Source organism: Mirounga angustirostris, unplaced genomic scaffold (genome assembly GCF_029215605.1).
Source record: "Mirounga angustirostris isolate CCGP_5_RB_7025 unplaced genomic scaffold, mMirAng1.0.hap1 SCAF_17, whole genome shotgun sequence".
NCBI classification, from domain to species: Eukaryota; Metazoa; Chordata; class Mammalia; order Carnivora; family Phocidae; genus Mirounga; species Mirounga angustirostris.
In genome coordinates, this window is record NW_026991725.1 from 24009085 (window position 1) to 24034532 (window position 25448).

The window sequence follows — 25448 nt, forward strand, 5'->3', positions numbered from 1 at the left end:
TCTCTCTGGCTCCAGGACTCATACCCTCCTCACTCCAGTGCACCCTCAGGTACAAAGTTGCTAAGTTCTGCTGGCTGATCGTTCCTCCTTATCTCTTGCATCCCTCGACATCTCTCAGGGGCCAATTACAATAGTTTCCTAGCTGATCTCCCGGCCTGCTGTCTCCAGTCCAGTCCTCTCCCTCCCCTCCAGTCCAGTATCCTCTACACAGCAAGCTTTCTCTTATTTGATCTTCACAGCATGTCTGCAAGAAGGTGAAGCAGTCATCTTTATTCCTATTTTGCAGATGAGATAACTGAGGTATGAAGATGCTGTGAAGCTGGCTCATACAGGACTATGAAAGTCAACTGTTAAAATTTCAGGAATTTGCAAGCCAGTTGTGAAACACAGCCACTATTCAAAATTAAATTATGCACACTTATAATTAAATGTTTAAAATAAAGGTAATATATTTTCAAAACTCATCACTTTCTAATAATTTTACTATTACTCTTTACCTATGTTCCTGGGGTTGTTATTGTAGCTGCACCATGAAACTATTACATAAGGGTATGCTACTGCTCATCTCTTTCTAACTCCGTGTTCAGTAACTCTGTGTTCTGAAAATTGAAATCAGCCATGGTGGGAGTATTTACACCATGGATATCAGCAAATGCTACAAATCAGGGCCTTGATTTAGTGTTTTGTCGATTATCTAGATTTAAGAAAGTGATGGAGGGAAAGTTAGTAATTCAGATTTAAATTTAATGTGTTATGCCTGTAGCCATTACATTGTGAATAGCACAAAAATTAAGGAAATCTTTTTTTAAATATTTTATTCATTTATTTGAGAGAGAGGGGGGAGGGAGAGAGAGCACACAAGCGGGGGTGGGGAGGGGTTGCAGAGGGAGAGGGAGAAACAGACTCCCCACCCAGCAAAGAGCCCCAAGGTGGGCTCCATCTCAGGACCCTGGGATCATCACCTGAGCGGAAGGCAGATGCTTAACCGACTGAGCCACCTAGGCGCCCCCCAAATTAAGGGAATATTCTTTCAGTATTTGAAAACTGTTTTCTGATTCAGCAAGCAAGTCACTCCCATAATTGCCAGTTAAGACCGTCTTTATTTTTTTCATTTTCCTCTTACACTGACATTGAGGAAAACATCAACCAACATTTCATGCTGCGATTCCTTGGTCAACTGAAACCACAGGTTGGCCACCCATACAAGGGTTTGACCAAAGCCAATGAAAGGATTCTTGAGAATCAATTGGTTATATAGAATTTGCAATCGTATACTATTGTTATCATTTGTAAATTGTGTGCTATACAATCTTTACATCAGTAAAATTCATGATAAACTTATGTACATATATATATATATATATGCATGTAATGCCCTCTTCCCCCCAGAGAGCCAGCTGTTCAACATTTATCAGCACACCCCTGGCTCTAGAACACACATTATTCATGTGTCATTCCACAAACATTCACTGGAAGCCAGCGGGGATACAGTCAGTCAATGAAGAAATGACTCGGTCACGGTCACACCAAGCAAGCGGCACAGGCGGGACCACATCACAGGTATTCCCAGAGGCCGGCCGCTCTCTCGGCCAGGACCAACCCAGGCTTTCCACCGCCGCTCCCCCCGCACCGGGGAGGGGCGGCTTCGGCCTCAGCGCCCGGGAAGTAAAAAGCAAGGGTCGGGCCAGGGGACCAACGGCCAGGCGAGAAGCCGCCCACCGCCAATAGCGGCCCGGGCTGCACTCAACGTCACGCTCCGCCGAGGCCAGCGCGAGCACGCCCTGGGGAGGGGGCGTGGTCACAGCCTCCCGGAAGTGACGCTATCCGGGGGCGGTCCTCGGCGGCGGCGGCGGCGCGCAGCCTGGGCTCGCGCTGGGCTCCGCGCGCCCCCCGCCCCCCTCTATGAGGCAGAGGCCGCGGCGGCCGTTAGCGCTGTCGCTCCGGGGGCCGCGGCGGGCGGGGCTCCGGCGGGGCCCGGCCTAGTCCCCACCCCAGCCCGGCTCCCAGCCGCCCGCCCTCCCTCCCTCTCCCCGATGCAGGGGGCCGAGCTCCGGGATGGCGAGGCGGCGGCGGCGGCCGCTTCGTACCGCGTCCTGAGCCGCCTGCTCGGCTATGGAGAGGCGGCCCCCGAGCCAGGCCCGCCGCCGCCGCCCCCGGGCCATGGCCCCCCGCCGCCACCCTTCCTCGCGCGGCCCGGTCCGCGGGGCTCCCGGCCGCCGCAGCTGATGGTGTTCCGCAACGTGGGTCGGCCGCCGGAGGAGGAGGACGCGGAGGCGGCCCCGGAGCCGGGACCCTCGGAACTGCTGTGTCCCCGGCACCGCTGTGCCCTGGACCCCAAGGCCCTGCCGCCGGGGTTGGCGCTCGAGCGGACCTGGGGCCCGGCGGCTGGACTGGAGGCGCAGTTGGCGGCTCTGGGGCTCGGGCAGCCGGCGGCGCCAGGGGTCAAGACGGTCGGTGGGGGTTGCTGCCCGTGCCCGTGCCCCCCGCAGCCGCCCCCTCCGCAGCCCCAGCCGCCTGCTGCCGCCCCGCAGGCCGGGGAGGACCCCACGGAGACGAGCGACGCGCTGCTGGTCCTGGAGGGCTTGGAGTCGGAGGCCGAGAGCCTGGAGACTAACAGCTGCTCGGAAGAGGAGCTCAGCAGCCCGGGCCGCGGAGGAGGAGGGGGCGGCCGGCTTCTGCTGCAGCCCCCGGGTCCTGAATTACCCCCGGTGCCCTTCCCGATGCAGGACTTGGTCCCCCCAGGGCGCTTGGGTAGAGGGGAGCCGCAGCCCCCGCCCCCGCCCCCGCCTCCTCCCGGGCCCCTCCGGCCACTGGCGGGCCCTTCTCGGAAGGGCTCCCTCAAAATCCGCCTCAGTCGCCTCTTTCGCACGAAGAGCTGCAACGGCGGCTCCGGCGGTGGGGATGGGGCCGGCAAGAGGCCTTCTGGAGAGCTGGCTACTTCTGCTGCGAGCCTGACAGACATGGGAGGCTCTGCGGGCCGGGAGCTGGACGCGGGGAGGTGAGACTGGCCGGGGGGCTGACTGCCAAAACCTCCTTGTCTTGTTTCATTTCCCTTTTATTCTGCTGTGACCATGCTTCTGACAGTTCTAGGATGTGCTTTTCATAAGGAGGCCCAGAGACTTAGGGCTAAAGGTGGTGACATCGCCCGTTCCGTCAGAGCTAATTGGGGGAACAGTTTTCACTCTTAGGAAGTTCACTCCGGTGACATTTCTCAGCTGGTTAGCATCCCTCCAGTTGGGAGATGATATGAAACCATCCTCCCACCCCCCACCCTGGCCTGGCTTTTAAAGTTTTCCAAGGTGTCTGTCTACCATTATATCTGGTAGGGAGGTTGCTGGAAATGTTTGGTCTTTGGGGCAGAAAAGTTGGTGTTGTAACCATTTTGCTTATTATTCTTTCTGTTTACCCCACCCCTTTCACACTCATGCCTGCAGATGATGTGACACACGTGCAGTTGTAGGCCAGCAATTGTTTGGGTATCTCTATTCAACATGTTAATGCTTTCCTGGTTGGTTTCTTAGATACACTTGGTATCTCAAGCCTGTGTGCTGACCACCGTCTGGGAGAATAGAAAATAGTTTGCTCTCAAGCCCATGTGAGTATTCTAAGTGTGAGGTATAGACATGGGTCCGTGAGTTCTAGGCCAGTTGATGAATATTCCAAACTTGGACGTCGATTTTTTTTTTTCTCTGCATTTCTGAAGGGTGGACAGCACTCTGGCATTCAGTGTTAGGTCTGTATATTAGTTTAAAAAGCTGTCAACTTTTGTGTCAAGAAGTGAGACTTCGCTTGTGGTAACTGCCATTGTGGTTTGCACCGCCGAGTGGATTCTGAACAAAGATTGGAATTGGTTTTGGTGCAGCTCATATGGTGGATTCTTTTTTTTTTTTTTTAAGATTTTATTTATTTATATTATTTGAGAGAGAGAGAATGAGAGAGAGAGAACACCTGAGAGGGGATGGGGTCTGAGGACGAAGCAGACTCCCTGCCGAGCAGGAAGCCCGATGCGGGACTCGATCCAGGGACTCCAGGATCATGACCTGAGCCGAAGGCAGTCGCTTAACCAACTGAGCCACCCAGGCGCCCCATATGGTGGATTCTTGAGACACACTGGCAACCACAACCCAAGGCTGAAGAACGGGTAGACCAGTAGATTTGAGAACTTTACTGTGTACCAGAATCACGTGGGGAGCTTTGGGAAAAGATCAGTATGTCTGAGGGCCCAAGAGTTTGAATTTCTACAAAGCTTCCCACATGACCCTGAAGTATGACCTCGACTGGGAACCACTCATCCTTGGACCTCTCCTTTCAGGGGAGTTTGCATGCCCCCAAGAGGAAAGTGTGGGTCAATTTTGACTTAGCTGCCCTTTCTGAACAGTTGTGCCAGAGCATCATCTTGGGAATCAGACCCAACCCAAATTCCCTAAAGAAATCAGTAGGTTGATGTGTGTTGCCCCCTCAGGTCGACCTATGTTTCTGCCTTTGCTTCCCAGTGAACTTATGCTGGGAGCTCAGGTCTTAAAACATGTGTGGCTGCCGAAACAGCATTTTTATTGTAGGCTCTGCATTCGATGCTCCACTTACCAGTATAGATGAAATTTTCATCAGATGGGGGGAGGGCAGGATTGAATCTGTGGGTAATGACATGGGATAGACTGCTAATTTTCTTGTGGTTTGTCTTGCCTTTGTTCCATATTGACCAGGACTTGGTCTAAGATTCCAGAGACGCCAAATATGAGGTGTGGCGTGAAATTAGCTGCTACGTCTAATAGATTAGGAAGAGGAAAAGGCATATAACATTATACGTTTTTTTGCCTTTGGAAGCAGAATTTAATGGTCATTGGCTGCTCTTTTACCAACCCTCACACTAAGCACAATACAGATTTCTGCTGCAGAGCAAATTGGGCTGTAGCTCTGCGCGGAAGCTTAGCTCAGGGCACTGGAGAATTACATTTTTTGGTCCAAGGGCTTTTTCTGATGAATTGGAGAAGAGCTAGGTATTTGTGTATGAACGTTTGGCTGACTGCTATTAGGAGGCAGTGTGTTGCACAGAGAACATGAACATCTAGATTCTGCTTACAACTCCAGCATCTGTGGAATGTAGGCCAATTTTGTTTTCTTCGTGCTTCCTCTTTTTTTTCCATCTGTAAAATGGGAGTGATTCTTGTCTTGTTCCTGTCCTTGTAGGAATTGAATGAAGACAAGAGAAATTGAGATGGAATATTTTGTGCTTTTGGAGGAGAAGGAATAAGATTGAACTGGTAAATTTTTTTTTAATGCTTAGAATTTGGTGCTGCTAGATTTGCTTGTTAGCTTTTCCACAGCTTACTATGTGCCAGTCTTGTTGGCAGCCTCGCAGCTGTGAGAAACTTGGTAAGTCTGGCTAGGGTAGTTGTGATTTCTATGGATCTGCACCTCCTAAGTCCGCCCTGTTGGGAAGAAGGATGAGTTTGGAATTTTAGGTTGTTTTCTTGTTTTGATTGGTAAGGACCTGGAGGCTGTGAGAAATGTCAGTCTTTTGCCAGAAGGTATATGACCTCCCTTATTGTTAGTTGGAGTTAATTACGAGTCTCTGCAATCTCTGCTGTATAATTTGGGGCTTTTCAGTAACCTCTGGGTATGGTTCTCTTTGCCCTTTTCCACATCTGCCCTTCCCACAGCTATCACTAGAAAGTACTTCCTGCCGTCATTTTATAAGGCTTGATAGTTTCCATATTTTAACATGTAGCAAACCTTTAGTTCCTTTCAGATGCTTTAGAGTCCTAAATGGACCTGCCTGGATATACTGAGTCTTAAGTCTCGTGTGAATTAGCTTAGAGAACCCTTTTCAAGTGAAGGAAGAAATGGGCCCGTCGACTAATCAGGTTTCTGTTCTGGAGAACTGGGCTAGGCCTTGTAACACACATATGTTGGAATTCAAAGAGCTGGGCTTGATGCCTGAGGGCCTCGGTGTGATATAGAATTGCTATTTCAGGAAAACCAGTGAAGTTCCCTTGTCTTTTCCACATATGTTGAAATGATTGTCTTCCTTTGTATTTGCTGAGAAATAGCATTTGCTCTAACCTTTTAAAATCATCACATCAGGGGCGCCTGGGTGGCTCAGTCGGTTAAGCATCTGCCTTCTGCTCAGGTCATGATCCCAGGGTCCTGGGATCCAGCCCCGCGTCGGGCTCCCTGCTCGGCGGGAAGTCTGTTTCTCCCTCTCCCACTCCCCCTGCTTGTGTTCCCTCTCTCGTTGTGTCTCTCTCTGTCAGATAAATAAATAAAATCTTTAAAAAATAAAAATAAAATAAAATAAAATAAAATCATCACATAATACATACATGGTTGGAAATGGGTACCTTGTTCATTTTTCAAGGTTTGTTTTTTCCGAGTTAACAGTTGAGATTATTACTGGCAGTCTTCGTAATTGTGAGGTGGGAAAATGGAGGACAGTTCTGTAGTGGTTTCCTATTTGTTTGGAAAAAAGATAGAATTCTGGAAAGAGAGGCAGGCTGCCTTGGCATTAGTCTGGGGCCCTGCTGTCGTGGACAGACCCGGCAGACACGAGAAAGCCTTTTCTGTTTCCTCGGGTCTTCAGGTCTCAGGGAATCTGTTTGAGAAATAGCCTGACATGCTGAGAACAAGATGATTTTGTGGTGTGTGCTGAGGAAGTTCTGACTTTGGGTTTGGGTTTTGGGTCCATACTCCATGGATCTTTTCAACTCTCGTGCCACAAAGTGGTTGCGGTTGGCATCTTATCTTTTGGAATGAGCAACCTAGCTTCGGAAATCTCTGTCCATTCCAGCCTGTGCCTTTCACTCCTTAACATTTTCCCTGCTAAAATCATTCCAAGGTTTTAGACGTTGGACCACGCCTCTTGGCTTTTCCCCGGAAGTTCCCTCCGTAGGTTCTTCAGTTGGCAAATGGTGGAGTTTTGGATCTGACCTTGCTGCACAGATGTCTGTGTATTGGAACTACAAATGAACACATGGTTTTTGTGCCTGCAGCACATGAACAGACACTGGCTTATGACGTGTTGGAAATGGCACGGGCTGGCTGACTTGGCATCGTGTGCTCTGGCAGGCGCAGAGGTAAATTGTGGCCATCAAACCTGGCATTTGGACATCCGAGTTTGGGAGTTACTGTAGAAGAGGACATGTTTAAGTCTTAGGACATCAGTAGATGGGGTTTATGGACAAGAGAGAGGGAGGACATCGTTATTTCATGGTTTAGGTTTTAGGTTTCAAGGAATTTGAAAAGTGGCCATTGGTTTTATCAATGTGCTGTCAGCCCATCTAGTCTAATGTTTGTAACCCATTTTATCCCACGGATCTGTTGCCGTCCAGTTAGTAGTTTGCAGAGTGGAAGTGGACACAGGCATTCTGTTTGTCATCTGTAGCAGAAGCAATGGTGTAGCTGACACAAAGGACTGCTAGCCCCAAAGAAGACCTTTGCCTCAGGTCTTCTGCTGCCTCTGTCCTTTTCTGCCACTTGAGGTATAGCGCACCAGATCCTACCCCACCCTACCTCGCAAGTCTTTCTGCCGCTAAGATGCAAGTGGCCCACTGGCAGAGTTAGAATGACTTAACTTTGCACCCTAATGCTTGTCAGGATGATCTGGGGAGGAATAAAATAACATGGGAATGTAGTATGGAAGGGTTAGTTAAAAATGTTACCGGAGCTGAATCATTCATGTTGTTTTCCCAAAACGGCACATCCAGCTTAGATGGGCTTTTATCGTTTTAAATGCTTCATGTCTACAAAAGGAGATACATAAAGTGTATGTACTATAATAATAATGAATTGCATACTTGGGTACCCACCACTAAGCTTAGCAAATAGAATGTTATCAGTATCTTTGAAGACCCCTGTGTGTTGCTTCCTGATTACATCTCTTCCCTCCCCCACGTAACCACCATCCTCAATTTTATGTTAATTGTTCCCTTGCTTTGTTTTTTATAGTTGTCTAGATTGGTCTTTTCATGAATGACTGCCATTAGAATGCTCTCAGGATCCTTGAGACAGAAACTGCTTTGGATTTTTAGTTAGACAGCGTCTACCTGAAGAGAGAAGGAAGCACTTATTTTTATTATTAGCCTATCAGCCCTCTAGACCTTCTACCTCTTCAAGCATCCAGCCCCGAGGCCCCCTTATTTGCCAGAAAAAGCCATCCCAGGGCTCTCAAATGGCTCTGCCTGTGTTCAGATTCTGATGTATTTCTTTTTCTAGATCCTAGAAACTATGATTTTCTTCTGCAGAATGCCGGGGGTGGGGGAGAAGATGAGCCCCCGCAAGATGTGTGCATTTGGGTACTGCCGTTCTTCAGCGCTTGGCACTGAGGAGCCTCGTCCCCAGCATGGGCAGATGGCAGAGTAATGCAGCTTCCTTTGAAAAGAGGCAAACGGCCAAATGGCTGAGGTGTGAACCCTTTGAGAGGCCAGTGCTTTAGGTTTCTACTTGCTGGGTTTAATGTTGGACCCACAAGTTATCAAATAAAAATCAGCTTGGAAGCTCTTCAGTCTTAAAGTTCATGTCCAGCAGAATTACCTTTCCATTCCAGCCCCCTGGAGTGTTGGAACTAAGCTGCAGACGGTCAGGGTCAACTTTTCTAAACAGAGGAGTCTGGGTGGTTGTGTCGTGGTTTTTTTTTTTTTTTTTTTTTAAGATTGTATTTATTTATTTGACAGAGAGAGACACAGCGAGAGAGGGAACACAAGCAGGGGGAGTGGGAGAGGGAGAAGCAGGCTTCCCGCGGAGCAGGGAGCCCGATGCGGGGCTCGATCCCAGGACCCTGTGATCATGACCTGAGCCGAAGGCAGACGCTTAACGACTGAGCCACCCAGGCGCCCCTTCCTGTCGTGTTTTGATGCAGCCCTGTCTCCTGTGTGTGCCTTGGGTGGGGCAGGTACAGGGAGCACCACCATTAGATGAGAAGTCTCAGCATCGAAGAAGTTGCAGAGGGAGTGTGAGATAGGAATCCAGCGTCTTGGCTGTTTCTGAGTAAGGTCTTCCCAGTATGGTTTTGAATTTCTGTTTGAAGGGAGTCTCGAGAAGCTTAGACGTCTGTGTTAAAACAAATGCGTAAAGATCTTCCAAAGTCAAATAATTTAAATAGGGTTTTTGGATTTTTGGATTTTTGGATTTTCTGTGTATTGGATTTTCTGTGCAGCTTCTCTGTTGGTGCCTTTGAAGTTTTATTTAGTCCTTTGGGTGAGAGTAATTTTGGAAGGTGAGCCAGGTATAAGGCCTAGAGTCAGGCACTCAATTCGTGGGTTTTTTCCTTTTTCTTTTTTAAGTCTGGTTTGTTGAGGTATAATTTATGACGCCTAAAATTCACCTTTTTTTTTTTTTTTTTTAGGTGTCCGGTTCTGTTAGTTTTGGCAAGGATATGCAGTCATATAAGCTCTGCCACAGTGCAGATAGAGCATATTTTTATCACTTCTGCAAGTTCTTTCCCTTGTAGTCAATTCAGTCAGCCTGAGGTGAGGTTTTTGAGCTTAGCACATTTCTGGCCAGAAAGTCTTTGTCAGAGTCTTTTGGATTTCTTTCATTTCTCACTGAAAAGCCAGTTGAAATTGGTACAAAGTGAAGTTACCTTTGGTGTATCTTTTCACAGGAGATCTAGGTTTTCCAGCTGGCTCCCCGGAGCAGGATCAAGAAGTCATGGGGAGAGCCATGTGACTGCCACTCAGAGAGGGGAAGGGCCATTTTCTTTGGGAGCCGGGCAGAGCCCTGAACCTGAGGGGGCCCCCTTGTTAGCTGATGGCTTTGTACCATGGCTCAGGGCATTTGTGTAGAAATCAGGGATCTTAGTGGTTGAACATTGCCTGTGCTTCTTATGCCATTCTCAAGTCCAAATCTATTCCCTGGTTCCCTTTGGGACCTCCTGCACCTTGGGGCAGGGCCATAGGGAAAGTGTTTGCTCCAATAGGACACCTGCTCAGGTCAAGAGCCATTTTCTTGGCTCCCTTATGAAAATCAGCCTTGCATCTGACTTCCTTCCTCTAGAAATGGACTTGCTAATTACCACTCAAGGTGTTTTACTCTTCCATTATTCTGGGTGTGGAGAGATCCAAAGGGATTTCTCATGGCTTTGTAGGCTAAACTTTGTAGCCAAATCTATTTAAGAAATTGCCTGAATTATTTCATTCTCCCCCTTTAAATTTTAGGCTGTATTACAAAAGTGTTGTTGACAGTGACTAGGATTTGCTTGGTTTTTCAGTGCGTCTAGAATTGAGTGTCGTAGTGGCTTAAATGTGTATGTGTTCATTCCCCCATCCTCCCTTATATTCTCTGTGTGCTCTCTCACCCCCTAGGAAACCCAGGTTGACAAGAACTCAAAGTGCCTTTTCTCCGGTCTCCTTCAGCCCCCTGTTCACAGGTAAGGGTGATCGCTCTCTTTTTCTTCTGACCTACGAAAGCAGGAGTGTTCTGAGACCTGTCCGGGGACACTTGCAGATGCACTGCAGAGCGAGCTTCTGGCGGGCCTGCAGCCACTTCCTTCATTCCATGCCTGCTGGGGTTGGGGTGAGGCTATTTTTATGGTGTGGAATGTGTTCTTGACTTTGGAGGCTTATTAGTTGGAGACAGAGACTGCTTGCAGGTCATTAGGTAGCCCTGGCAGGTGCGCAGTGCTTCGTTCAGGGCCATCACGTATAAATTAAAAGTAGGAATTACAAATTTATAGGCTCAGAGTGCATAAAGGACTCTCTAGAAGTCATACAATTCCTGTTCCTACTTCCAAGGGAGTTCATGGATGATCTAATAAACATGATCCACGATTATCTGGTCTATTTTTAAAGACTTTGGGCAAAGGGGATTATGTGAACTCTTGTCTTACCCATTTTAGGGGCCAGGAGTTCTTGCAGCTGTTAGAGTTCTTCACTGTGTCTAATTTAAGTCTTTCCTATTGCAGCAGGGAACACAGTTGCTCAAGTAGGAAAGTGCTTGAATATCCTTTGGGCAACTGCCTTCTCCTTAATGGGGATCTTGTTCAGATAGGGAGCCTTTTCGTTTGTCAGTCATATATGGAGCTCCTGCTTAAGTAAGTGGCAGAGAAGGTCTTTAGCACTCTGCCTCCAGTCTCGGGAACGAGTACTCCTCATTGTTTGTGGCCCAACCAAAAATTCCTAACTTCAAACTCCTTTGGAGGTTGTATCCCTCGAAAAGATGACAGGAAGAATTATGATTTAGGAATGGACATGTCCAGAAGATGTTCAGCAGGCTAGTGGGACCCCCGTTACTGCATAGACCACCGTGAGGTGTCAGAAGAAGTGAGTTGGTGTCTGCAATAGGCACAGGTGGAGAGGGAGGCCTCTGTTCTTACCCGAAGCCCAGAATTAAAGAATCCTGCCCTGTGGCAGCATGTCTTTCTCGTTAATAATTGTTTCCTCTTTAAAGTAAGGAACGCTCACCCACATTTGTACTTTCAGGTTTGGTGTTCCTGTTTCAGACAGCCTTAGCTCTCTTGAATTACATCTTTTTTTTTTTTAATTACATGTTTTACTTGAGTGCTATACCTAGGGGCACGTGGCTGGTTCAGTCAGTTAAGCATCTGCCTTCAGCTCATGTCATGATCTCAGGGTTCTGGGATCAAGCCCCACATCGGGCTCCCTGCGCAGCGGGGAGTCTGCTTCTCCTTCTCCCTCTGTCCCTACCCCCGCTCGTGCTCTCTCTCTCTCTCTCTCAAGTAAATAAATAAAATCTTAAAAAAAAAAAAAGTAAGTGATATACCTATCGTCCAGATCTCTGACCCTTCAGGAAACACACTTGTCTGGGCTCACTGCATTGCTCTGGGCTGCTAGGCTCTCAGTTACTAAGCTATGTGATGAGTCTGGGCCCAGCTTCCCAGAGCTTCCACTGATGACTTTTAGTAGAGCTTTCTTTTTTTTCTTTGTCTCTCTCTCTCTCTCTTTTTTTTTTAAGATTTTATTTTTTATTTTATTTTGACAGAGAGAGACACAGCAAGAGAGGGAACACAAGCAGAGGGAGTGGGAGAGGGAGAAGCAGGCTTCCTGCAGAGCAGGGAACCCGATGCGGGGCTCGATCCCAGGACCCTGGGATCATGACCTGAGCCGAAGATAGACGCTTAATGACTGAGCCACCCAGGCACCCCTCTTTCTTTCAGTAAACTCTGCGCCCTACATGGGGCTCGACTCATGACCCTGAGATCAAGAGTCACATGCTCTACTGACTATGCCAGCCAGGTCCCCCTGGCAGAGCTTTTCTGCTTATCTTAATTAGTGCTCAAGACCTTTATAAAAAACTGTGTATTAGATTCTGAAAGCCCAACTCTTGGCCTTCTAGAGATATTGGTTACCTCATTTTCTTAATTGGGAAATAATAAAATTCTAGCTGAGGAGCTAATTCAGCCTCCTGAATGAGAAAAAGTTGTTGGAAGTAACACCCGAAGGGCCAAATTAGAGAAATCTTGAGAGTCCTCCCCCTGTGGGTCAGACCTACCAAAACTTGTCAGTCAGTCTTTGTTATATAATACCCTTTTCCCTCTGGTGACTGAAGAGGAGAGAGGGTAGATGGGCTTGGATCGCAAGAAGGAGGGTATATGCAGAGAACAGAACTGCATGATAGGCAGGAAATAGGAGAAACCATGTGCCATCTCCCATCAAGCTCCACTGGAGCTTACCTGATTTGGCTGACTGTGGAAGTAGTTCATTATTAGGATTATAAATGCACTTTTTGGCCTTGGTAGCCTTAGCTATTAAGAATGAGTTGATAGGGCGCCTGGGTGGCTCAGTTGGTTAAGCGACTGCCTTCAGCTCAGGTCATGATCCTGGAGTCCCTGGATCGAGTCCCGTATCGGGCTCCCTGCTCGGCAGGGAGCCTGCTTCTGCCTCTGACCCTCCCCCCTCTCATGTGCTCTCTCTCTCATTCTCTCTGTCTCAAATAAATAAATAAAATCTTAAAAAAAAAAAAAAAAGAATCAGTTGATATGTGAAATGGTTGGTTCTCTTATGAGTGAATATTCTGGAAAATCTAGATGTAGAAAGCCATTTAGGAAGAAGCTGGGGCTCACCTTGGGACCTTTATCTGCATTCAGGTTACCATGCAGTTCTTACATTTTTCTGGCACTTGCTTTCCATGTCCATTTGGACTTGTAACAAGCTGCTTGCCTTGCTCCCTAAGGCAGAAATTGGTACACACATCTGTAAACATAAATGCTGTGAGTTCCATTTGAATAAAGAGCCCTTGTTAAGGTTACGTAGTCAGTGGCACAACCACAATTAATTGGTCTTTCCACTGTTAATCCCATGTTTCTGTCCTAAAGAATCCTTGACCTTTAACAGGACCAAGAAATGATAGAATTTAAAATTGACTTCCCAGGTGTTTGGGGGTGATTCCAGCTCTGGGAAGCATTAGGTTTTGAGATTTTTGAGAGCCAGAGACCCCTAGCCTCCCTTGCTTGCCCTTTGCTTTCCTTTGCTTTCGACTTCAGCTGCGGGCAAGGTGCTTCTGTAACATGCTTGGTCTGTGAATCCCTCAGGTGAAACTGTGTCACTTGTGGACGTGGACATCTCTCAGCGGGGCCTGACCTCTCCACACCCTCCAACTCCCCCTCCTCCTCCGAGGAGAAGCCTCAGCCTCCTAGGTATAGTCTCTGCCCTTCTCTGCCTTCTTGCCCTAGTGGGAGGGGGTGAGCTCTAGAAACCTGTTGTTCTTTTCCAGGACTGGTTTCTAATAATGACCCAATTATTCCCTGTCCCTTTCTCAGCACCCTATCATCTCCCTAAGCAGTTAAATGGGTTTCTTACCTGCATGCTGTAACATTTACTGTCCATACGTTGATTAGACCTGTATTTATCTTGCCCTGAATCTACTGCTAGTAGACTGCTTTAGGAATATCCTTACATTTCTGCTTTCAACAAAGGAAACCAGGTTAAGATGATTGTTGCCTCTATGCAAAAAGACAGGGTGAAGGTCAGGCCATCTTGCTCCAGAGGGCAGCCTGATGATCCTTCTCCCTCTCCTCTGCTTCACCTCACTCATCTGTGCTCATATTTCTGAACCTCTTGCTTCTGTTCTCTCTTCTAGATGATATCAGTGGGACGCTGCCTACATCTGTCCTTGTGGCTCCGATGGGGTCTTCCCTGCAGTCTTTCCCCCTACCTCCGCCTCCTCCACCCCATGCCCCAGGTTAGCTTAGTTTAGAGGCAAGCCTTGTAAAAGTTGGGAGTACAAAGTGATATACTCTTGAAGGATGGGAGACGTCTATTTATGGAAATAATAGGACTTATGAGAAAGCTTAAATCTTATCCCCTTGGCTGGGCTAGAACTCCTTGGAATTGAGGCCAAGAACTGGTTTTTCTAACCCATTTTCCCTGTGGAGGTGAATCTGACTTTTGTTGGGATAAAAGACTTAAATTTCTCACCTCTTTGCTGCCGAACCTGCTTTGCGGTCTCTGAGTAGATCTCACTTAGGAGACTGCCTTAATTTCCAAATGGTGAGGAGGTTTAAAGTTTTCAGAGTTCTCTGGTGTTTCTAAGCTTTTAGTATTTACTGCAGCCTTGTAAATAAGTACCAAGCATTTAGTAGCCCATACCTGCTTTGCCAGCCTCCAGTCCCCAAGGAGTAAAATGAATGAAATCGGCATTCTTTTCCACTTGCCTGGCAAAATCGTTCCTCTTCCTGGGCAAGTAAGCGAGTCACTATTTCCAAGGCTGCTTTACCGGCGCTTCACCTCGAGGTGGGAGAAGCTGGAATCGCTCTAGGCTGGTGAAGCCCATGAAGTAGTCACCTTAGTCAGGTTAGTGAGCAGCTCCCCTAGCCCTCTCTTGGGGTCAAACGCCCCCACCCATCCTTCACAGCTTACACGAGCCCACACAGCTTTTTGTTACAGCCCATCCAGCTCCTTTCCACTGCTTTGGCGTCCACCCTTTCCAGCTTAGCTTCTAATGCCTTGCCCCTCTTCAGTTAGCATCTCTGTTTTGCGGGGAGGGTCTGCTTGTGCTTGGGAGCTGGGAGGGTGAACAAGTGACCACCACTCTCTTGCCCGGCAGATGCATTTCCCCGGATTGCTCCCATCCGAGCAGCTGAATCCCTGCACAGCCAGCCCCCCCAGCATCTCCAGTGTCCGCTCTACCGGCCCGACTCAAGCAGCTTTGCCGCCAGCCTTCGAGAGTTGGAGAAGGTAGGCGGTGCCCGGAGACTGGCGGCTGGCCTCCTCTCCCACTCTCCTTCTTCTGTCCTGGGCTCTCCTTGTCTTATTTTTAGAAGAAGAGTAGTTCTCTTGCCTCTATATTTACAGTGCCAAAGCAATATGCTGCTATGATCAATTCCATAAGGGACGTTGTAAAATGGAATCTTGGAGAAAAACATTTGAATGTGGTGAAGAACGGATGTGGAGAACTGTTTACTTAGTGGAAGCTGAGTTTGACAGATTAACTGACCCAGTTCCCTCTCCTTTTCTTTGTAGAGCCCTGGTAATGGGACTGTAAGCTTATTCTTCTGTTACTCTGGAGGGCTAAAATGAATGAGCCTGCTGTTCATTGCTAATGGTTAAGACACTCTTAGCAGCTCTTACCTAGTGAAATGTTTTGGAAGTGATGGGAGGGTGGGGATTCTCCTGCAGTAAAATCGATTGTGCTGAAAACGTGCACTTTCCCCCCATGCTGTGAAGTACTTGACCACTTCTTGTCTTTGATAGTGTGGTTGGTACTGGGGACCCATGAACTGGGAAGATGCAGAGATGAAGCTGAAAGGGAAGCCAGATGGCTCTTTCCTGGTACGAGATAGCTCTGATCCTCGTTACATCCTGAGCCTCAGTTTCCGGTCACAGGGTATCACCCACCACACGAGAATGGAGCACTACAGAGGTAAGAGGTGCTGCCGTTTGGGGAAAGCCTTCTTCCCCCTTTGCCGGTCTCTACTCTTGCTATCTGGCCTTTTTGCGGGAAGGTTTTATAGAAGTGGAACTACGGATAGGGAGGAAAATCTCATACTCCGTTGAATGTTGTTATGGGTACTGGTTTCAGTCCTAGAAGCAATGTTGGCAGGGGTAGGGAGGAAGGTGAGGGTTCTGTTGAAAAGTATTCTCAGCATTTCTCTCCAAAAGAGGAGGGCCTGAACAAGACTGTCAAACAGAGCAAAGCCAGTAGAATTCTCTTGGTAGAAGGAAGAGATAACCTAGGACCATTCCACAAATTCTCCCAAGCTCTGTTCGTAATTAGACTTAACGCGTGATGTTGCTTCAACTTTCACCCCATGTAGGTAACTGCTGTATCTATATCTCATAAAGAAAAAATAATTAGACAACATCTAGAGAGACTTCTGTTAAATCCTATACACAAAGAGGAGAATTTGGTGTTCATCCTGTGACCGTCCTGTAGTGAATTTCTTTGCCTGAGAGTCACATCGGCTCTTCCTGTCAGACAGCATGGTGATCATTTCTTTAGGTCACCTATGTGGTCTCTTAGGAAATAGTCATCAGAACTCAGAGACTTTGTGGGATCAACATGCTTTAGAGTATCTGCCTTGCTTCCTGGGGGGTCCCTCCTCCTCTGTGGTCAGCTGGTGCTGAATGCTGCGCTCGTGTATAGAAGCTGATTTGTTCAACCCTGCTGTCTGGATTGACTTTGCATCGTGGCATTCTGTGTTTGTCCTGGGCCAGAAACTCGTGACGGTCAGCAGTGGCGGGGCTGGGTACTACGTCCTTTGTCCAAATAACTGCCTGTGTCACAAATTTGAAAAGTGGAGAGAACTTTGGGGAGTTTCAGGGATCAGCCTTAAACGAGCTGTGTTAGCCACAGGCTCACAAGCCAGAGTCTCTTGCAGGCTCTTCTCAGCCCCCACCGTGTCTTTTCTGCTGTCAGCCATGTTGTGCTGTATATATTTGGTTTGCTTCTCATGTGGGGCAGGAAGTAGTGTGTTAGGCCAGCATAGCTTTGTCCATGGTTTCCTCTGTCCTCACCCCTGCCTTAAAGGTGCATGAAGAGAGGCCCTTCAGTCCACAGACCTGAGAGTTAGTTAGATAGCTGTGGCCTAGCCTGCTGCCCCCTCTCCTGCTATTTCCAAAGGCCAAAATCAAACCAGCAGAAAAACACCATGCAAAGTAAAGCATTTTCAAATGAAGTACTTTTTTTTTTTTTAAAAACATTTTATTTATTTATTTGACAGAGACACAGTGAGAGAGGGAACACAAGCAAGGGGAGTGGGAGAGGGAGAAGCAAGCTTCCCGCTGAGCAGGGAGCCCGATACGGGGCTTGATCCCAGGACCCTGGGACCATGACCTGAGCCGAAGGCAGACGCTTAACGACTGAGCCACCCAGGCGCCCCTCAAATGAAGTATTTTTATAAATCTATGAAAATGATGAATGACTAGGCCATGAGAATGAGGAATAAATGCCTGACCTCTAAGGTCCCTGATAGAGAAGAGGCTGGTAAGGAGAGAACCTTCAAATGATGCTCCAGTTACTTTTTGTTCAAAGGGGCTTTTCTTCCTCGAATAAATGGAATTTTTAATAGAAGCCTTGTGGGTCTTTCAGTTGCCAGTTTGCAATGGAGCATTTGTCTTCGTCTTTTTAAGTGATACTGTAAGAGTAGCTAGAGAGACTCAAATCTGTAGTTCTCTTGGATTCCGTCCCTTTTGTGGGTGATTCCTTTGCATTTAGTGCTTGAGTTTTTGGTTTGTTTTTAGTCACGGGAGTTCAGTTTCCCTTTTGCTTTTGGGACTCTAAAATTTTGGGGTGGGATCTTTGCAACATACTGTGGGGGGGTGTGAATTTAGAAGTTAAAGAAGAAAAGACTTAGAATTTGATGTTTTGTGCATAACACATGAATGAGTGAGACTTGCAAAACCACTCTTCCTTTCTTGCCTCGACTATTCCATGAATGCTTGAACACAGAGTTTCTTGAGGGGATGGCATTTCAACTGGCTTTTGCTGTGGCAGTCTTTTTTTTATGGTCTGTGATTTAAGGATTAGGGCTCATACTAATGTCTTATTAAAGGTGATTTCTTCCTTTCCATTCATTGTGGGGCAAACAGGACCAGGCGTCTTCAGGGACCTCTGTCTGACAGCTTGCCCACAAACGACCCTCCCAGAATTGCGAATCGTTTCAATGTTTAAGTGAGCTTCCCAGATGTTTTAAAAGTAAGTTTTTACATCTTTACCTCTCCCTAATTTACCATGGCAGGAACTTTCAGCCTGTGGTGTCACCCCAAGTTTGAGGATCGCTGTCAGTCAGTGGTGGAGTTCATTAAGAGAGCCATCATGCACTCCAAGAATGGGAAGTTCCTCTATTTCTTGAGATCCAGGGTTCCAGGTAAGGCTAGAGTTACATTAATTATATAAATTACTTGGGTATGATGCATTATAGTATCAAAATGTGTCCCCCTGCCTCCCAGAAAAAACCACACTTACTTGAAGTCCTTTTTCCTGGCTCTTCTTGGAGTCCAGTGGTTAATCTCCTGCTCTTGTACATTAATCCTTCAACATACTGAGAAGGAATCTTTGCTTTTCTGAACACACGAATGAGAAAATGGATCCCACCTCTGCTGCCCAGGCGTCATGTGAATATTTAACATTCAGAGGCATCTCCTTGTCCCTGATCCAGGCATCTCACGCTTCCATGTGAAGCAAAGAGGTGAGAACTCGCTCAGGCCATTTCTACGGGAACAGGGAAGGTAAAAGAGTATTCACTAGAAAGGCCTCGGTGAGTGTCAAGGAGGCTGAATTCAATGACAGTCTGCTGTGGATTTTGTCCATTCGTACTAAACTTGCTATTAAAGAGTAGATAGTTCTTGTTGTATATCTCTACTAGCATTAAATATAAAGACATCTCTCCATTTGGGAGCATTGGGAAGTTCCGTTCCCATCCTTGCCGGCGTGGTTATATAGTCTTTCTGCCCACAAAGTAGGGAGCTACCTATCTAATCTCTCCCAAAGGGAGAGACGGGATGGTTTGGAGGAGTCTGTCTGCTTTTATAGGGTTGGGGAAAAGCGAAATGACAAGCATATTAATTGAGGAATTTGTAAGATACAAACAGAACTTAAAATGAGAACTTCATCCGTTCCCAGTGAATCAAATTGAGATTCTTAGACAAACTGTGTGCCAAGAAATTGCTTTAAAAAGAAGTTCCAGGGGAGCCCCAGGCAGAACATCAGTAACAGGATTGAGCCAGGTTACAGGAATGCGTTTTATAATCTTGGTGATTTAAATAAGGCATGACAGGGTGAGAACTGTATTAATTCTCACTTCATTTCGTATTTGCCTCAGCGCTGTCAACACAGTTGGGTCTCATGCAGTTGACTTGGTTAAAGGGAAAAGTTAGAATCCTTTCTTATAGGAATTGACTCTTTAGTAATTTTTAAAGTTCGTGGCTTTTGGAGGTTATTTATTTAACAGACATTTATTCTGTAACTCAGTATCAAAAATAAGCCATATTTCTACCCTCATAGCCTCAGAGAGAGGACAGGTAGGAAGATAAAGGCAAGAGCACATGTAGAACTCAGTACAAGGCATGGCAGTCAGCGGTGGGTGATTGACAAGGGCAGGGGAAGCAGCTCTTTTTATGGGTGAACCAGGGAAATCCTCTCAGAGGATTCTGGAGTCTGGAGCATATATCTACTTGTAGAGTATTTGAGAGACTTGGACTCTGCTATAAGCTCATTTCATTCTACAAATGTGCCCTGTCTGCAGAAATTTTAACTAAGATTCTTAACATTGGTAAGGGTTAGAACTTGTAACAGTTGCTACTGTTTATTGACTGTGTATCCTGTGCCAATTACTTTGTCAGGTTCTTTATTTGAACAGCTCTCATTTCTTACAACAACCCAAAGTTAGCTAATAGATTGGTCTATTTATAGATAAGACCATTTTCATTTGACAGTGAAGAAACTGAGGCTGAGGCTCAAATGTGAAGTCACTTAGCTGATCAGTGCTGAAGTCAGAGTTCAAACCCAGGCTCAGCTGACTCCAAATCCTGTGCTTTATTTGCTACCAGTCTGTTACTGGGGAAAAGATAACAGCAAGCAAATTGAAACCTGAGTTTGCTGAGACTTGTGGAGACTACATAAGGAAGTCAGAAGTGTGTTTATTAGTGGAGGGTGTCTTTTTAGGACCTATGAGGAATGCTACAGAGAGGGTATCTACTTGCACTTAAAATTGTAATCAAACTGAGAAGGCAAAGCAGAGTTAGTATTTGCTCCTAGACCCTGTGTGACCTCTCTGAAGGACTGGGACAAAAGGCAAAGTCAGTGTTCTCCTTTACCGTTGTTTGCTGTCCTCCTTTGCTTGTCATAAAAGTCTAGGCATTCTGTGAGGTTGATTCTGTGAGAACTTGGTGTGAAGAAGAGGTAGGGATTAGCATTTGAGTTGAGCTTTCTCAACCTGCACCAGGGATTTTAACTCAGTAGATTCTAAAAGGAGCCTGTTTGTTGTGACTTTGGGATGATAACCAAACGCCTACAAGGGGCCAGGTATTATATGATTTAGCCCTTACAGAATCCTTTAAAGGGATACTACAGTCTCTCTTCTTTCTTTTCTTTCATTCTTTCTTTTTTTGATACAGATTAAGAAACTGAGGTACAGTGGGGCGCCGGGGTGGCTCAGTCGGTTAAATGTCCTACTCTTGATCTCAGCTCAGGTCTTGATTTCAGGGTTGTGAGTTTGCCACATTGGAGGCCAGCTTAAAACACACACACACACACATACACACCCCCCCCCCCCCCCCCAACTAAAGTACAATGAGTTGAAGAGCCAGGATTCAAAGTCAGGTTTTCTTTCCAGCTCAATACTAGAGCTGACTGCACTAACAGGGCATGCAGACTGGTGTTAAAGGGATGCTAGGGATCATAGGAATCATAAAGCTAGGACTAATGGAAAAGTTCTGGATGGTGGCAAGTAAGAAGCAGAAGGAAGGCCATGAGTTAGAATAAATGGAGTAATTGGCATCAAAGGAGGGACCCTTAGTAAAAATAAAAATGATGGCACCTGATCTTAGTTTCCCCCTTATCTCTTTTTAGTAGTGGAGTATAGTCGTAACAAATCCGAGGTCACTGTTTGCATCTCAGTCTGGTCCATTCCACAGTTATAAACTAAATGCCTAACACCACCAGGCAGCAGTCTCAAAAAGAGAATATGATGGGATTAGCACAGAACCCTTGATGCTGTTCGAACCAAAACTCAAAGTGAGCATATCCTTCTTAGTTGGGAGGATCTTCATCATCTGTGAAGTGCATGAAGAGAAAATACTTTTTTAAAAGATTTTATTTTTGAGTAATCTCTGCACCCAACACAGGGCTTGAACTCACAACCCTGAGATTAAGAGTTGCGTGCTCTACCAACTGAGCCAGCCAGGCGCCTCCAATACCTTTTGTTTTTTAATTGTACTTTGAATTGCACAACTCTAAGGAAATTGGTCTCTCTTTTATAACCATCATTAATCTTATAATTATTTGTTTTGTTCAGTGACAGGTCTTCTCTGTATCCCAGGATTTCTTAATTCTGCACTATTGACATTTTGGCCTGGAAAATTCTGGTCTTCAGGGAACAGTTTGGTTTGGCAGAAAGACCTATGTGTGGGGGTGCTCAGACTTGGAAGAGATGTGTCACCCCTAACCTGATCTTTGTTGGGGGGAGAAAAAACAGTGAAGTGGCTGGAAACTGGATTGGTGCCCAGGACCCGTGGTATGAAGGACCAGAAGAAGGTTCCTGATCATCACTGTCCACCTCGCCCTTTCCTTTTCTGCTGTCCTGGTGTCTTATTTCAGATTTATTTCCATTTCTAACCTCTTCTGTTAACATGCTCTGGATGTGAGAGCTCCAGTTGTTTGCTGTGTTTGGGGGCAAACAGTAAATGTTCAGATTGATAGCAGGAAATATCAGAGAATTAACAGGTTTCAAATTGCTGTTTGTAAGCCTAAGGCTAAAAGTAACACAATTAAATAGGCAAGTATATATGGTCATTAAAATTCAAGTAGGCAAACTGTCAGATAATTTTATGCTGCTTATTATCCTGATCTCTTTAAGCACAAGTCCGATAGTACTGTGTCTTTGGGAGTAAATAATTAGATACATAAATTACCTTTATCTCTGAAACATCATGTTGAACTTGGCGTTATTACAACCCACCCCCAAAAGCTTTCTGTTTGCCATAGTTTAATTTACTAAAGAATATTTTTTAAACATATGAGAGAGAGGGTAAATTCAAAGAGGCCTTTGAACCCAGTACCATTTTAAAACCACTTGAGTTTAAATACATTCAAGAGAGAAATTCATGTGTGGTTTTTTTTTTTTTTTAATAGTGTATGAGTGGAGAGGACCAGTCATGTGGGTGGAGGAGGACTGCTGTGCTTCCAAGGATAAGCCCGAGGACTGAAGGGATAGGAGCAAGGAGAGGACTGAGAGAGGCCAGTCATGAATCAAAGTGCTGGGGCCTTCCTGGACAGCGCCCTCAGCAGACAGCAGGGGGGCAGGTGCTCTGGGGAGACGCCTGAAGAACCCTCCTTTGAAGTTCTGTGGGCTCAGCTCTTCCTCAGACAGACAGGTGCTCATGGCAGGCTGGCTTTGTTGGTTCTGTACTGCGAGCAAGTTCTCTGAGACCCCAGTAGACCTCAGTTTCTTCATATGTGAAGTGGGGATAATTGTGATACCTACCTCAAAGTATAGTTTTGAAGACTAAATAAGCTAAATGTTTTTAAGTCAAGCCTACTTGCTTAGTAACAGTATGTGTATGTTGACTTTTTCCTTTTTTAGAAAGTCTGTTATCAATGACCATGCAAAGGCTCTGGGAGACAGTCTGCAAGCTTTAATTTTTTCTTCTCACGCCTTCAAACAAAACTTAAAAATGTTTGAAATTAAACTCCTGAAACAGTAGATACCTAAAACAGTAGTAGACCGATAAGTTGTGCCTACAGAATTTCTTTTGATAGGACAGCAACTGAGAAAAGAGTTCTTTCAAAGATTTTGTAGCTCAGATTCTTTCTGAGAGCAGTTTGCTTACTTACCTGTTGTAGCCCCTTTGTTTATTGAAACCAAAATATTCTTTGTTCCCTTGGACCAGGTTCAGTGTCCCTGCCATTGTGGATGTTTCTGTTCTGTGGCACTGACCCCGGGCGGGGGGGGGGGGGGGGCTGGAATTTCCCAGCACCAAGCCCGCTGATGCTGATGAAAGCAGGGTGTGGGGCTCCCATTGGGCCTGGTTGGCGTCAGTCAGAAGGCACTTTGGCACTGAGTGGTACTAATTCCAGCTTCCTCAAGCTACTGTCGTTGCTTTCCTTTTAAAGGCATCATCTTTTTTTCTGTTCCTGGACCCAGCCTAAAACTTCAGGAGCAAGGAGGGGTTGGAGGTGGCAAAGCGGCCGGGGTGGGGGGCGGGGGGTTGTGGGGGGGAAATAAGAGGTGGTTAAACCGACTGGTCCTGGCTTGAAGTAAATGGCAGGAGTGATAGGCTTGTAGCCTTGATCCCAGCCGTTGCCTTCTGCTTACCAGCCTCTTAGTTGGAATTGGCTGGGGACTCCTCTAAGCAGCCTTTCTGAGTTCTCCCCTTCAGGATGATGCTAGATGTGCTCTCACAGTATCCCCCCTTCCTAGCGGGGGTGCTTTGATTCCTGCTTTTCACGGAGAGCCTCAGGCCTGGGATTGGCCACGTAGCTCCAAGTAAAGTCTCTAGCTTGGTGGTTTCATTGGGCTCTTCTGAAGAGCGAGACTCTCAGCTGTGAAGAGTAGTGCTGGGGAGGCTCTTGGCGGAGGAGAATCGAGTCTCTTGAGTGAAATACAGTGGTAATGCTTCTGCAAATGGAAATCAGCAGTTCTTTGTGGAAAGGAGCTTTTGCACAGAATGCAATGCACATGTGAACTATAAAGAAGCCCTATTTCCCTTCCCTGGATTCGCTTCATAAGGGGAATTGTAGTTAGCTGCATTGTTCCTTCTGAATATGTCCTTGGTTTTCATTCTTGAAGGACTGCCACCGACTCCAGTCCAGCTGCTCTATCCAGTGTCTAGATTCAGCAATGTCAAATCCCTCCAGCACCTTTGCAGATTCCGAATCCGACAGCTCGTCCGGATAGATCACATCCCGGATCTCCCACTGCCTAAGTACAATGGGGTCTTTCGGGTCGGGGCAGGAATGGAGGCTTAGTTAGAAATGTGAGTGAGGCCCGCCAGCTGATAGCACAGACAGAGCCTGGCGCTCTTCACAGGCATCCTCCTTTCACTTCTCACGTGTCTTAGCACCTAACTCTAGAAGTGTCACATGGCAGCTAGAAGGGAGGAAGGGGTGTGTGTGTGTGTGTGTGTGTGTGTGCCTCCCTTCTGCAGTCTCAATGAAGAATGGAATGGAGGTAGTAAGAGGGAGGGAGACGGGGCTATAACAAGTGAGAACGTGGCAAGTTTCTTAGGTCAGCCAAGTTTTTTTGTGTAGTCACAGCCATATAGGGGTTGAAGAAGAAGGAAGGCTTGAACAAAGGTGGTCTTTTGTTTATGGTCTTTGTAAATAACACTTTATGTGTATCCCTCTTGTGTTTTTCACAGACCTCTGATCTCTTATATCCGAAAGTTCTACTACTATGATCCTCAGGAAGAGGTGTACCTGTCTCTAAAGGAAGCGCAGCTCATTTCCAAACAGAAGCAAGAGGTCGAACCCTCCACGTAGCGAGGGGCCCCCTGCTGATCGCCACCAAGGGTATGAGCTCTCTGCCTTACCGTCCAGCCAAGTCTCTTCCCGGACAGTTACCGTCATGTGCTGGGCCTCACCCCCCTCCCCCACACCCCATGTGTATACTCCGGATCCAGGCGTCTGCCCAGGGAGTCACCAAATCTGATAACGGAGTCCCCAGGGGGGCACATACACCAAATGGGAGAAGAGCAGACAGACAGGAGGGGCTTAAAAAGTATTTGCCAAGCAACATGCAAGCTAAGCACCGAATATAAATGAGGAGAACACACAAGCGTAGTTAAGTGTGGGGCCTTCTCTCATACTCTGGCCCCTCTCCCTGCTGTTGCACAAATGACATGTAAAACAGGAAACCACAGACAAGGAAAAGGTCATCAAAGGGAGTGCAGGCCCCCTTTCATTTGCAACAGGCTGTGCACTTGAGTGAGAACTTCCAAGGCCAGTGGCGTGGAACGTGGGGGTGAGGAAAACAAGCTCACTCTTCTAGTTAGAGTTCCATCTGGACCACTGAAGAGTAAATTATTGAAAAGAATAAGTGAATTAGCTAAGGAATTCATTTATCTAAGAGGCTCTTCTCCCGTCACTACATTAACTGAATTCTACTCATTTATTTTCCCCATAAAATATCTTGGAATACTGGTTTGTGCAGATTGATTCTAATTGGTCTTTTAAACTGCCTTCATGTAGGCATTGAAAGATAGAGGTGAGTAGGGAACAGAATTGCCAGAGAGTTGTAATTTTGGTAGTGTGGGTTATATGTACGATCACATGTAACATTCTCGTGACCTGCCAGGTGTGGTGACCCCCTATCTCTCCTCTTTGTGTGGACTGCCCTC

At 46.7% G+C, this 25448-nt stretch overlaps 1 protein-coding gene across 6 annotated transcripts in view; it reads left to right on the forward strand.

The window, feature by feature from the left end:
* Positions 1-1815: 1815 nt before the first annotated feature.
* The window catches only part of SOCS7 (suppressor of cytokine signaling 7), a 31736-nt gene continuing 8103 nt past the window's right edge, over positions 1816-25448 (forward strand). The window contains exons 1-10 of one of the 6 annotated variants that reach the window (XR_010408717.1): positions 1816-2998; positions 10299-10363; positions 13484-13588; positions 14032-14133; positions 14998-15128; positions 15645-15813; positions 18131-18259; positions 21407-21625; positions 22243-22484; positions 23900-24035. Coding sequence is in view for 3 of the 6 variants with exons in the window: in XM_045889028.3 (XP_045744984.1) it covers positions 2034-2998; positions 10299-10363; positions 13484-13588; positions 14032-14133; positions 14998-15128; positions 15645-15813; positions 18131-18259; positions 23900-24035; positions 24471-24591 (1923 nt within the window). In the remaining 3 variants the exon portion in view is untranslated. Of the gene's footprint in view, positions 2999-10298; positions 10364-13483; positions 13589-14031; positions 14134-14997; positions 15129-15644; positions 15814-18130; positions 18260-21406; positions 21626-22242; positions 22485-23899; positions 24036-24470; positions 24622-25448 lie in introns of those variants that run through there. The other 5 variants (XR_010408718.1, XR_010408719.1, XM_045889028.3 and 2 more) reach the window with 5 other exon arrangements.